At 39.0% G+C, this 13407-nt stretch overlaps 1 protein-coding gene across 1 annotated transcript in view; it reads left to right on the top strand.

Annotated features, from left to right (window-relative positions):
• Positions 1 to 12351, top strand: part of IQCG (IQ motif containing G) — a 56384-nt gene extending 44033 nt beyond the window's left edge. The window contains exons 8-10 of the mRNA XM_047100110.1: positions 9466 to 9597; positions 10576 to 10677; positions 12214 to 12351. Of these exons, the coding sequence (XP_046956066.1) occupies positions 9466 to 9597; positions 10576 to 10677; positions 12214 to 12351 (372 nt within the window). The remainder of the gene's footprint in view (positions 1 to 9465; positions 9598 to 10575; positions 10678 to 12213) is intronic.
• The last annotated feature ends 1056 nt before the right edge of the window (positions 12352 to 13407 follow it).

Below are 13407 nucleotides of genomic sequence, written 5' to 3'. Positions count from 1 at the left end.
GTCTGCCTTTGAGAAAGCTAATGGATTTTCAGTAAACAGTTCCAAATTTGTGGTGAAAGAATAGAATTTATAGATTCTATCTCATAGGACTTTACTGAAAAAAAAAATTGGTAGGCTCTTAGGAACAGGGTTTTATACCCCAGCAATTTAAGATTATGTACCATGGTGGCACTTGGGTGGCTCAGTCAGTTGAGTGTCTGATTCTTGATTTCGGCTCAGGCCATGGTCTCCCAGTTTGTGGGTTCGAGCCCCACTTTGGGCTGTGTGCTGACAGTGTGGAGCCTGCTTTGGATCTTCTCTCTTTTCCCCTTTCTCTCTCTCTCTCTCTCTCAAAAAAAAAAAAAAAAAAAAAAGAATATGGATCTCTCTCTCTCCCCCCTCTTTCTCTTTCTCTCTCAAAAAACAAAACAAAACAAAAAAGATTATGTGTCATGTTACCTGTTCAACTCTTAGATGCATAGCTAGCACGTGTTTAATAATCAGATGAGTTGGTGGATAGATGGATAATGGATGGATGAAGTCAGTGTTTCCTAGATATTCAGCCCAATAACACAAGTAATATATAAATACTTTTCAATTAAAATTTGAAACAGCACAGGGTCACCTGGGTGGCTCAGTTGGTTGTGTCCAACTCTTGATTTCGGTTCAGGTCATGATGCTACAGGTCGTGGGTTCAAGCCCTGTGTCAGGCTCTGAGCTGATAGCACAGAGACTGCTTGGGATCCTCACTGCCCCTCCCCTGCTCACACTCTCTAAATAAATAAATATTTAAAAAAGTAAATAAAATTTGAAACATAGATTTTAAAAAGTGAAAGCTCTCTTAATCACTCCTCATTCCAAGATTTCTTCCACATCTTTTTCTTTCATATACATACTTGTGTATGTACCTAAATACTTACATGTTTTTAGTATTTATCCTTCTATTTATTTATATTTGTGACATAAATGATATCATAGTATATATATTATTCCAGATTCTGGTTTTTTTTTTTAATTTACTTTGTCTTAATGTTTCCTATAGAAGTACAACTGTTATATAATATCCCATAGAGGGGACATATCAAAATTTAGTTAACCATTCTTCTGACCGTGGACTTCCAGGTTGTTTCCAAGTTTTGCTATTATAACAATGGTAAACATTCTTATATGTTTCTAAATGCATGGTGTATGGAAGGGCTATTCATTTTTGCATATTGCTATAGATTCGTTATGTCCTCTCATATTAGTTTTAATGGTTTTTCAGTTGATTTGTTCAGATTTTCTAGGTAGAAATCTTTTTGACTGCAGTCAAATATATGTCTGTTTCCATTTTGTGGCTTATTGTATAGCTAGAGTGTCAAGTGTAATGTTGATTAGTAGTAGTGATAATGGGCACTGTTTTTCTATTCTTGGTTTTAATGGTATTTCAGTCAGTATTGCACATGAGTTCATGGGCATGCCACATTTCTCATGTGCAAGTTAGGGCATTCGTTGGGAAATAATGGGGCCCCAAAACTTGGAATGGGACTATCTGGATGAATTCAGATGTAATTGATAATCTTGTACCCCCAAGTAACTCAGCCTGCCTTACCAGTGGAAGTAGTCTGCCCTCCAGGGTCTGAGGAGATTAGTTTTACTTTCCCTGAAAATGCTGTGGTAATAACTTCATCTGAGGCAGATGCTCACTCTCAAGACCCAGCACAAATCACTCCTATTGTCCCAGGATCCATAACTAGAGTGAAATCTCAGCAAGTTCCAGGGATACAGGTAACTCGGATAACTATAATTCAGAAGGAAATGGCTTATACACCTGACAAATTACGAGACTTTTCTAATATATATTGGCAGAAACCTGGGAGACATGTTTGGGAATGGATTCTAAGGGTGTTAGACCAAGGAGGGTAGAATATAATGCTAGATTGAGTCATGTTCCTTGATATGGATATACTTACTAGAGATTGTGGATTCAGTGTGATAGCTTGTGAAGCTGGAGGTGACTTTTAACAGTTGCTTTAAACTTGGATTCAACAATGGCCCACATTTAATGAGGTGGAGATGCCGGAGCTTCCCTGCTATGATTTGGAGGAGAAATAGGAATATCAGAGTGAATTTGTGTGATCTACAAATCTGTCGCTGAACACCTATCTATACCTGTAACGAGTTTCTGTGAGACATTTCTTCCTAGAAGACACTCCTATACGAAGGCATTGAGAAATACATTAGTGAGGGGAGCACCTATGTCCTCAGAAAGGTCTTTGGTTGCTTTCCTGTGTAGGCCAGGTAAGATCACGGGTGATGTCTCACTGAAATGGCTTCTCTGGTTTCAGTGGGGTGATGGGGCCCTGGAGTGCCAGAGGACATGTGACAGCACTTCCCTGCTAAAGACATGTGAACACATTTACCATGAAGGGTAGCAAGGATATACTGGAAATCAGAATGCCTTTGCCCATAGGGATATTTAGCAATGGCTAATTAATCGTGGTATCCCTAAGAGCAAAATTGGTGAGTAGCCTGATAAAGAATTACTTGATGTATATAACAGAAGAAAATCCAAGTCTAGTAGCCAAAACCCTGATTTGAACCACCACAATGAAGAGTCATGGTTTTTCCTCTGATTTCCAGATATAAGTCAATTCAAAGACCAAAGCCCCTTAATTGAAGGGGACAGGTCCCCCTGAGGATGAACTCTGCAGCATTACCGCAGGCATAGACTGCGAATCTTCCTCTAAGCCTACTTACTCAAAGGGAACTGTGGCTATTTGTTAGAGTTACTATGCACTGGAAAAAAGAAAATATCCAGATTTTTTCAGATTACTGAGCATTGGCTTTGAACTGATATTAACTCCTGGGAACCCAAAACAGCACTCAAATGGTCCCTACTCAAAATGAGGGATTATAGTGCTCAGGTGATAGATGGAGTCTTAAGTCTGATGGACTCTGGGCCCACTTCTGTGGATCCACCCTGTGGTTATTTCCCCAGTTACTGAACGTATAATTGGAGTAGACATACTTGGCAACAGACAGAATTTCCACATTGGCTCTCTGACCTATGGAGTAAGGGCCATTATGGTAGTAAGGGCCAAGTAGAAGTCTCTGGAACTTCCCCTCTCTGCCAACACAGTAAATCATAAGCAAATGCTGTGCCCCTGCCGCAACTGCAGAAATTAGTGCCAACAAAAAAAAGACTTGAAAGAAGCAGAGGTAGTGATGCTTATGACATTCCTATTTAACTCAGCTGTGTAGCCTGTAGAGCTGCATGATCTTGGATAATGACTGTGAACTGCTTTAAGTGTAATCAGGTGATGATTCCAATTGCAGCTACACTTGCAGATGTAGTATCTTGACTGAAGAACTTCTTCGAAGGCCACTGGCATTTGGTAGGCACCTATTAACCTTAACTTGAACAAAGCCTTTGCCTCTAAACCAGTGTGAAAAAACCTCCGGAAGTAATTTGCTTTTACCTGGCAGGGCCAACAGTACACCCTCACAGGCTCACATCAGGGCCATGTCAGTTCTCCTGTTCTCTGCTATAATGTGGTCTGCAGAGATACTGCTTGCTTTGACTTTCTATAAAGCACTGTAGTTGTCCACTGTGTTATGTTGATTGTATCTGATGAATAGGAATTGGCAAGGACTTTGGATGCCTTAGTAAGATATATGAATGAGAAGGTGGGAGAGAAACTATTTTTGGTACCAATTTTGTAACATGGTTCAGTTAGGTGACAGAAACCACAGCAGTAATTTCAGCAGGGAACACTTAACAAAAGAATCATTAACTGATAATAAGGGACTGGCTACAAAGAAAGGATAAAAGAGAACTCTAAAGAACATCTTAGGGCTGAAGGACAGAATCCAAGGAAGAAATAAACAGAGATGTTTGCTTTGTTGCCTGGGGTCAGAGCAGGATCATAGCTAGTGGGATAAACCTGGCAAGCAGGAACTGTGGACTGATTGGTAAGCAAGAATCCTCCTGTTGTACCAACAAAACTTGTTGGTGAACAAGTGGCATAAATGTCCCACACACATGCTACTGCCAGCCCTGCCCCAGGAACAAACGATGAAGCACAGTGGAATCAAGGAGCAGCTCCCTCCCTCATGTCCTTCCAGCGACCTCTACTGACAAAATTTAGCATTATGCCAGCTGGCAAAAGAGAACTGTTTACAGCAAGCATCCAGGTTGACAAAACTGGCTGGTGAAGGATGCATTTTAGAGTTGAGAGGCAATAAATTGATAACTGGCATGAATGGGGATTGTATGAAGTGTACCCTGTAGGCTTATGGTAGATAAACGTTTATCAAGTTAAGGAAGTTTCCTTTTGGTCTTGCTGAGTTTGTTTTTTAATCTAGAATGAGTATTCAAGTTTTATGAGATGGATTTTTTTCATCCATTGAGATGATACGGGCTTTTAATTTTTTAATAAAGTAAAATATATTAATAGATTTATTGATGTTGAGTCATTTTTAAATTCTTGGGATAGGGGCACCTGGGTGGCTCAGTTAGTTAAACATCCAACTTTTGCTCAGGTCATGATCTTGCAGTTCATGAGTTTGAGCCCCGTTGGGCTCTGTGCTGACAGCTTGGAGCCTGGAGCCTGCTTCAGATTGTGTCTCCCTCTCTCTCTGCCTCTTCCTCCGTTCACACACAGACACACACACACACACACACACACTCTCTCTCTCTCTCTCAAAAATAACATAAAAAATTTCTTTTAAAAAATAAATAAGTTCTTGAGTTAAACCCTACTTGTTCTTAATATATTATTCTTTTACCAGACTGCTAGATTGATTTGTAGATTTTTATTTTGTATTTATATATTCCATAAACAAGGTTGACCTTTGGATTTATTTTTTGGTGTTCTTTATGTTGCTATCAGTTATGCTAGTTTAGCAGCTTGAGTTGGGAAGCTTTCTATCTTTTTATGCTCTGAAACCTAAAAATATAAATAAAGCAAATAGATTATTATCTGTTCCTTCAAACTTTGGTAAACTTTAGTCGTAGACAGTCTTGTCTGGGTATCATCTTCAAGGGGAGAAGTTTGGCTACTTTTAAAATTTTTTAAATGTTTATTGATGTTTTCACGTAAAGAGTCTCTTTTTGAGTCATTTTTGGTAACTTATGCCTTCCTAGAAATGATTTGTTTTATCTAAACATTCATTTCAAATTTATTAGTATAAAAATATGCTCCAAAGTCTCTTACAATTTAAAATTTTCCTTTATTTCTATAATTATCATTTTCATCTTTATTTTTATTTTTTTTTGTTTTTTTGTTTGTTTTTTTTTTCCACGTTTTTTATTTATTTTTGGGACAGAGAGAGACAGAGCATGAACGGGGTAGGGGCACAGAGAGAGGGAGACACAGAATCGGAAACAGGCTCCAGGCTCTGAGCCATCAGCCCAGAGCCTGATGTGGGGCTCGAACTCACGGACCGCGAGATCGTGACCTGGCTGAAGTCGGACGCTTAACCGACTGCGCCACCCAGGCGCCCCTTCATCTTTATTTTTAAAAAATTGTATCTTTTCTCCCTTTTTCTTGCTGAGATTTGTCAAACTTTTGACCATTTTATTGGTCTTCACAAAAACTATCTTTTGGCTTTATCGAGCAAATCTTTTCCCTTTCACAGTGGTTTTTGCTTTAATTTTCAGTAATTATTTTCTTATACTTCTTTCGAGCTTATGTTGCTAATCTTTGTCTAGTTTCTTAAAAGCTCAATTCACCTATTTTCAAATTTTATTATTTTCTACTATACGCATGTAACCCAACATATTTTCTGACTACTGTTTGGCTGCAGTATACAGGTTTTGATACATAATGCTTACGTTGTCATTTTTTTCCAAATATTTTTTTTAAGTGTTTATTTATTTTGAGAGAGAAATAGAACGTGCATGAGCACGAGTGGGGCAGGAGCAGGGATAAAGGTATAGAGAGAGTCCCAAGTAGGCTCCGTGCTGTCAGCACAAAGGCCGATGCAGGGCTCGATCTCACAGACCCCAAGAGATCATGACCTGAGCCGAAATCAAGAGTTGGATACTCACCTAATTGAGCCACCCAGGTGCCCCTTCCCTTCTAAATAATTTCTAATTTATTTATTTCTCCCCAACATTTTATTATTAGTATTTCCGAACATACACAGAGTTAAAAGAATTCTACAGTGACCACTCCAATAGTGGTAGATTCTACCATTAACATTTTTTTCTTGCTTCATCACAGATCTATACATCCTTCCTCCATTAATCCACCTTACCTTTTTCACGCCTTTAAATAAATTATAGGCATTATAATTTGTTATTTCCTTAACCCATGAGTTATTTAAAAGTGTATTTCTTTTTTTTTTTTTTTTTTGAAGTTCACTTTGAGAGAGAGCATGCATGAGTGGCAGAGGGGCTGGGCAGGGGGAGAATCCCAAGCAGGCAGAACATAGCAGTTTGATGCAGTCATGTCTTTAACATCTTTCTAACCCTTGTTAACACATTTTTTAAAGTTTATTTTGAGAGAGAGAGCGTGGGGGAGGGGCAGAGAAAGGGCACGTGAGAGAATCCTAAGCAGGCTCTGCACTGTCAGCGCAGAGCCCTATGGGGGGCTTGATCTCATGACCCTGAGATCATGACCTGAGCCAAAAGCAAGAGTAGAAATCAAGTTGGTTGCTTAACTGACTGAGCCACCCAGGTGCCCCTAGGCTGTCTTTCTATTGCTTACGGCAACACTTTGAGGTCTACACTCCTACTGTCTTCCGTTGTGGTCTCAGAATGTAAAACGTAAGATTCGTGCCTGCTGGAATCTGTTGAGCCCTTATTTAGGCTTAATATATGCTCAAGTTACATGAATATTCCATGGGTATTTGAAAAGAATGTGTATTCTCTGTTAGGTACAAGTTTTGTATAAATGTCTAACAGTCTGTCAAATTCTTCATATTATTACTTATTTTGATTTACTTGGGCTATTAATTTCAGAGAAGTGTGACAGTCTCCCAAGATCATTGTGGACCTGTCAATTTCTTATATTTCTAATAATGTTTGCTTTATATATTCCAAAATGGCATGAGTATAAAACTTCATAACAGTAATAATAGAGCATGTTTTTCTCAGTATAAAATGTTTTTCTCTTATTTAATATTTTTGGCTTGAGTTCTGTTTTGCCAGATATTAACTGCCAAACCTGCATTCTTTTTGCTTTGATTATACAGTTTTAGCTGTGGTTTTTATAAATACTTCATAGATTGATTTTTAAAAATCTATTTTTATAGGGAAATTTACCTCAATTTGTTTTTATTGTAATTTTTCATTTGTTTCTACTTACTGTTTCCATCCTCTGTTCCCTGCTTTTCAAGCTTTGTTGTTTCTTTCCTTTTGTTGGAATCATGGCATTTTTATTGTTCAATTTCTTGCTCTCTAGTGCAAACTTGTTATTTGCACACCATTTTCACAGTTTTATAATATCTGCATACCACCTGCATTGTACTGTTTTGTACATAATTACTCACCTAAACAACTATATCAATTTATTTTCAATTAAGATTTTTGTATTATTACTATGAAAGAAAAACCAGTACCATTTGTCGCAAGTAGAAATCAAAATAAATAGAAGTACAATAAATACCAAATGATGTGATTACATTTTAACCAGTTTTTCTTGCCTGCCTGGAGACTCTTCTCTTTTTGTTAAAAAAAGAAAAAGGGGGGGGCGCCTGGGTGGCGCAGTCGGTTAAGCGTCCGACTTCAGCCAGGTCATGATCTCGCGGTCCGTGAGTTCGAGCCCCGCATCGGGCTCTGGGCTGATGGCTCAGAGCCTGGAGCCTGCTTCCGATTCTGTGTCTCCCTCTCTCTCTGCCCCTCCCCCGTTCATGCTCTGTCTCTCTCTGTCCCAAAAATAAATAAACGTTGAAAAAAAAAAAATTAAAAAAAAAAAAAAAAAAAAAAAGAAAAAGGGGCACCTGGGCAGCTCAGTCAGTTAAGCGTCAAACTCTTGGTATCAGCACAGGTCATGATCTCACGGTTCATAAGATCAAGCCCTGGGTCAGGCTCTGGCTGGCAGCGTTGAGCCTGCTTGGGATTTCCTTTCTGCCCTCCACGCTCACTCTCTCTCAAAAAACAAAACAAAACAAAACAAAAAACTTAGAAAAAAACTGGGGCACCTGGGTGGCTCAGTCAGTTAGGCTCCAACTCTTAATTTTGGCTCAGGTCACAATCTCATGGTTCGAGTTAGAGCCCCAGTCAGGCTCTGTGCTGACAGTGCGGAGCCTGCTTGGGATTCTCTCTCTCCCTCTCTCTGCCCCTCCCTGTCTCTCTCCCTCTCTCTCTCTCTCAAAATAAACTTTAAAAAATGTGTTAACAAGAGTTTGAAAGATGTTAAAGACATGACTGCATCAAACTGGTATGTTCTCTTTAACTTAATCAGAATGATTAGTTGAATCATATTTTTTAAAAATCCCATGTAAGTGTACCACCTAAAGTCTCCTTCTTGAGGTACTCCAAGTATGTGACCTAGGGGTTTGGAAGTTATACATTCTGTGCTTGGAGTGGTAACCCTTAGCATTTGAACATACATATTTACACTTTACTCTTCTTCTTAAGTCTAGTTAATATCTGTATCTTCTTGTCTTTATTAAAGCAAAGCTTTCACTTACCTCTTCTTTTCCTCTTCTATGTCCCATGGTGAAATCATTCCTTATATGTTTCCTTTCTACAAATGAGAGAAGTGAAGCTTTAGAGAATTTAACTTATTTGAGTGCCAGAGTTGGGAGCTGAACCTAGGCAGTCTGCCTTCAGAACCTGTCTGTGCTCCTTCCATGAGACTACACTGCCTAATTTGGGATTTTAGTTACAGATTATGATTTAATTTTAAAAAGTATATTATGTAGCTTAAGTATACATTTTATTGTTTCTCCCACATACTATCTCTTTCATTTTACTTGGCTAAAATATACTCTTGAGCAACTCTTTTAGAAAGACCAGTTATGTTCTTTCTTTCTGTCACATTTGAATGCAAGGTTGGCTAGGTTATAGAATCTTAGATTCACATTGATTAGTTTTTAGGAATCTGAAGACATTGTACCCTTCCCAACTGGTATTTACTGTTATTAATCAAAGAGATGTCTGATGCCATCCCTTATCCTTCAGAATTTTCTACCTATCTTTTATTCCTTTCCAATTTCCCTCATCCAGACACCTGGAAGGGCCTCTTCCCCGTTTTTAAATTGAGTAATCATATTAAATATACAAATATTAAGCATATAGTTTGATGAACATTTACATATATAAACTCCTGGAACCACCACCACCCAGATAGCACATTTACAACATTCCAGAAATTTCCCTCGTGCCCCCTTCCCAATCAAATAAAGCAAGCCACCCCTAGAAGGAGCCACGATTCTGACTTTTATCACGAGAGAAAAGTTTTGCCTGTTCTTGAACCTTATATAAATGATTTCATACAGTATATAAGGTTTTGTGCCTGGTGGGAGCCATGTTTTAATGTTCTTTCCAAACAGAAACTTGAGGAGAAGCTAGAGTTCTGGATGGAGAAATTTGATAAGGACACAGAAATGAAACAGAATGAACTAAATGCTCTCAAATCTGCTAAGGCCAGTGACTTAGCACACCTTCAAGACCTTGCAAAAATGGTAAGGAAACAGTCTCGATGGTGTAAGACTGAGCACCAGGGAGTGGGTGGTAGCCGAGCTATAGTAGGTGGGTACTGCTGTTTCTGGTGACAAAGTGGAGGTGTGCCTGTAAATCACTGAGAGGCTATCCTGTGATGATGATGGTAACAACATCGATGATGGGGACAGTGATGGCAGCAGCTAACACTTACATGGTGCTTGCTCTGTCCCAGGCACTTTACTAGTATTTCACATTTATAAACTATTTAATGCTCACAACAACCTCTTGAGATAGATACTAATTTATCATTTCTATTTTATGGTCTCTGAAGATAATCTGTAAATTATGATTTTTATTTTTTTTTTTTTAAATTTTTTTTTCAACGTTTATTTATTTTTGGGACAGAGAGAGACAGAGCATGAACGGTGGAGGGGCAGAGAGAGAGGGAGACACAGAATCGGAAACAGGCTCCAGGCTCTGAGCCATCAGCCCAGAGCCCGACGCGGGGCTCGAACTCACGGACCGTGAGATCGTGACCTGGCTGAAGTCGGACGCTTAACCGACTGCGCCACCCAGGCGCCCCAGTAAATTATGATTTTTAAAAAGCTCTGATTATGGTTTCATCATTGAATAAATGTAAAATTTCCCAAATTTCTCTTTTAAAAGGTGGCTGCTGCTATTTGTATGCATACATTCTAGGAGCTAAAAAAATTACATTATTTTGAGGTCACTAATCACACATCAAGTTAGTATTTCATTTTTATGCAAGACTATGCAAATTTGAATTATTCAAACTGAAAAAACGGGGGGGTACAATTATAAAGTTAATATACATTGAGTATTTACCATTTAGGAATCCAGTAAACTTTTTTTTTCTTTGGTTTATCTTTAGATTTGGCAAGCTTTATGTTCAAATTTTATATTAAAAGTGCAGGGCTGGCTGGGCCACACCTTGCCAAGACAGTCTTATAACCTACGATTAATGTCTACTTTTATAGATAAGGGAGTTTGAACAGGTCATCATTGAAGATCGGATAGAAAAGGAGAAGACCAGGAAGAAGATAGAACAGGATCACTTGGAACTCAAGAGCGTCTTACAGGTGGAAAGCCAGAACTGACATCTTAGGGCACCTTCAATCCCATAGCTGGCCTAACACTGAGGAACACAAAGTATCTCTCCTTTGTTATGAAGCATGGATGGGAGATCTGTAAGGAAGCATGGCTTTTTGTTATTATTGGAATTTGACTATAGTCCTCGGTGCAGGGAGAGAGCTAACATAGCAAAGGACACATCCCCACCTCTTAATCAGGGAGGAAAGTGGTGGTTAGCAGGGGAAGCTGGAGCTAGAACTTGTGCCCAGAGGTCAAATTTAAGAATACTATTAATAATCGAAACAGCTCTTGGAGGAGCCTCTTGTTCTTCTTTTTTAAATTTATTTTTTCAGGTAGACTCTGCCCGCAGTGTGGGGCTTGAACTCAAGACCTGAAGATCAAGAGTCACATGCTCTACTGATTGAGCCAGCCAGGTGCCCCTAGAGGAGCTTCTTAAAATTCTATTTATAGAAGTTAGCCCAGCCTATCTTCTAGGTTCTGATGAGCTATTTTCAAAAAAGGTATAGGGAATAAAGAGCAGTTTAGAAAAAAAAGATTAACATTAGTTTTATATGGACTTGTGAATATTAGTGATGTTGAAACTGATAGGTCAGATTCTGGGGAATATTTTCAAGCAAAAATAACATCAGCTGGAACCAAACTGTTGTTGAGAGGATTGCCCTGCTCTCTGAAAGAAGTGTGTCTGCTGAGAGAGATCCTACAGTGTGTAAACAGTAGTTTGTGATGTATATTATGGGGTAGATTAAGAAAGTAAGCTTTAAAGTACATTCAGAACCAGGCATCCAAACCCAAATATGAGCTTTCCATTAGGAGAGTGTCAGATGTACAGTTAGCAAGGATTTATTGAGCTTCTATGGTGTTTCCTATTTGGCAGGATTCCTTGATTTACAGCAAAAATGTAAAGACTAGCTGAAGACCACCTTTGTTTTCACTAATGGATTTGCTTCCAGTTTTTAGGGCTTAGTCTGATTTTGAAGTAGCGCAGACTGTATTCAGAACAGTTGTGTCTATGACTAAAATATTCAAGAGAGCTATCGAGATCCTTTTTGGAAGAGGATCCCTCAATCAATCCTTTAATCAATCACTGAAGCCAAGAAATGCACCAGGGAGCCTATTGAAGCCATCTAAATTATCTGTACGTTTTTGACTGAATGCTTACTTTTGCCTGTGTCCCAGCTAACATCCCTGTTGGATCAAATGGTTTAGATGTGGGGAACTTGGCCGTTCATAAAGAGAAACAGTACAAGGGAGTCAGGTTTTTAAGTGTAAAGGAGAAGACTGGCCTTATCAGATTCCTTTTATTTTCAGTCCTTGAGAACTTTAGATTCTGTGGCTTAAGCTCTGGGTCCTGCACCGCAGGGCAGCATTGCTGTAGCTACAGCAGGCATGGCCGCTTCCATGTTTCAGACAGACACCGTTCTTCAGACAGAAGTAACTGTAGGAAAAAACAACTCCCTTCTGCAGAAAGGATGCAGCTTATCAGGCAAGCTATAAATTGTACTCACTCCCCCTTTCTCTTCTAGCTCCAGGCCTGGTGGCGAGGCACTATGGTACGGAGGGAACTTGGTGGTTTCAAAATGCCTAAGAAGGACAAAGATGATATCAAGGATTCCAAAGGTAAAGGCAAAGACAAGAACAAGCGGAGAGGCAGGAAAAAGTGACATTCTCTTGCCTTTTCCTCTGGTATTCTGGAGCTGGGAAGGTGGACTTGAAAACATTTTACCAGCGCAGAGAACTCATCTACAGGTTGTTTCTTATTTGGACATTTCCAGGTGCTGCCTGGTGTTTTCACTTTGCCTGTTGTATTAGTTTGCAAACCCTGAATTAGGACTATACTGTTGACTTAGGGCTTCTTTTGAGAAACTTTTGGTGGGAAGTATTTCTAGGAGGCTTATGAAGATTCTTCTTGCTCTTTCTTACTAGAAAAAAGTCAAGGGCTTATTGTGATGCATTAAAACTTCAGTAATTTCTGTAATGTTCTTGATTCTATCATTTGTCTACAGTGAAAAAACTCTTTATGAGCAAAAGTGTTCAGTCAGAATTCCAAGACGATGCTTATAAAGTGTCTAGCATAATATAGACACAGTGAAGTTCCACAGGTTGGTTCCTTTCTGCCTTTTAGATTTGTTATCACTTTAGTGTTTTTGTTGGGGTGGCGGCGGTATGGAATATGTATCTTACTATAAGCTGCTTCAGCTCCTTTTCTGGGAAATAGGGATATAAATTATAAATTAAAAAGATAAATAATGAATTAGAATAAACAGATACGAGATGTTAGGGTGTACAACCCACACACAGTAAAGTTGGGGGACACAGGCCTGCTGGAAGACTAGCTTGGAGAGATTTTCGATCATGAGACACCAGGGTCTATGCCTGCTTTGCTTCCTCAACAATTTTCACCTTGCAGGATATTAAGACTAAAACAGTAAGGATAATCCAAACAGAATGTCTTGGGGTGCTAAAGCTTTCCCTACAGCATAGTTGGTAATTTATGAGAGAAAAGTGTCCAAATATCACATGTATTTCATGAATTAAGCCTTATATGTGATTCCAAATATAGGGAAATACTGATATCTGTACTTCCTTAGAGTAAAACAAACAAACAAACAAACAAACTGATCTCAAGGGCCTGTTATGAGGACCCAGTTTCTACTGATGTTCCTTCGGGGAATTAAATACCCTTTCATTTTAGCCAAGGAAATCATGCTTTAGGTATG

Source organism: Lynx rufus, unplaced genomic scaffold (genome assembly GCF_022079265.1).
Source record: "Lynx rufus isolate CCGP_SWC_20201006 ecotype Redwood Valley unplaced genomic scaffold, mLynRuf1.p SCAF_5, whole genome shotgun sequence".
Classification (NCBI taxonomy): Eukaryota; Metazoa; Chordata; class Mammalia; order Carnivora; family Felidae; genus Lynx; species Lynx rufus.
The sequence above is the reverse complement of the archived record's forward strand: the minus strand, read 5'-3'. Positions and strand labels throughout refer to the sequence as shown.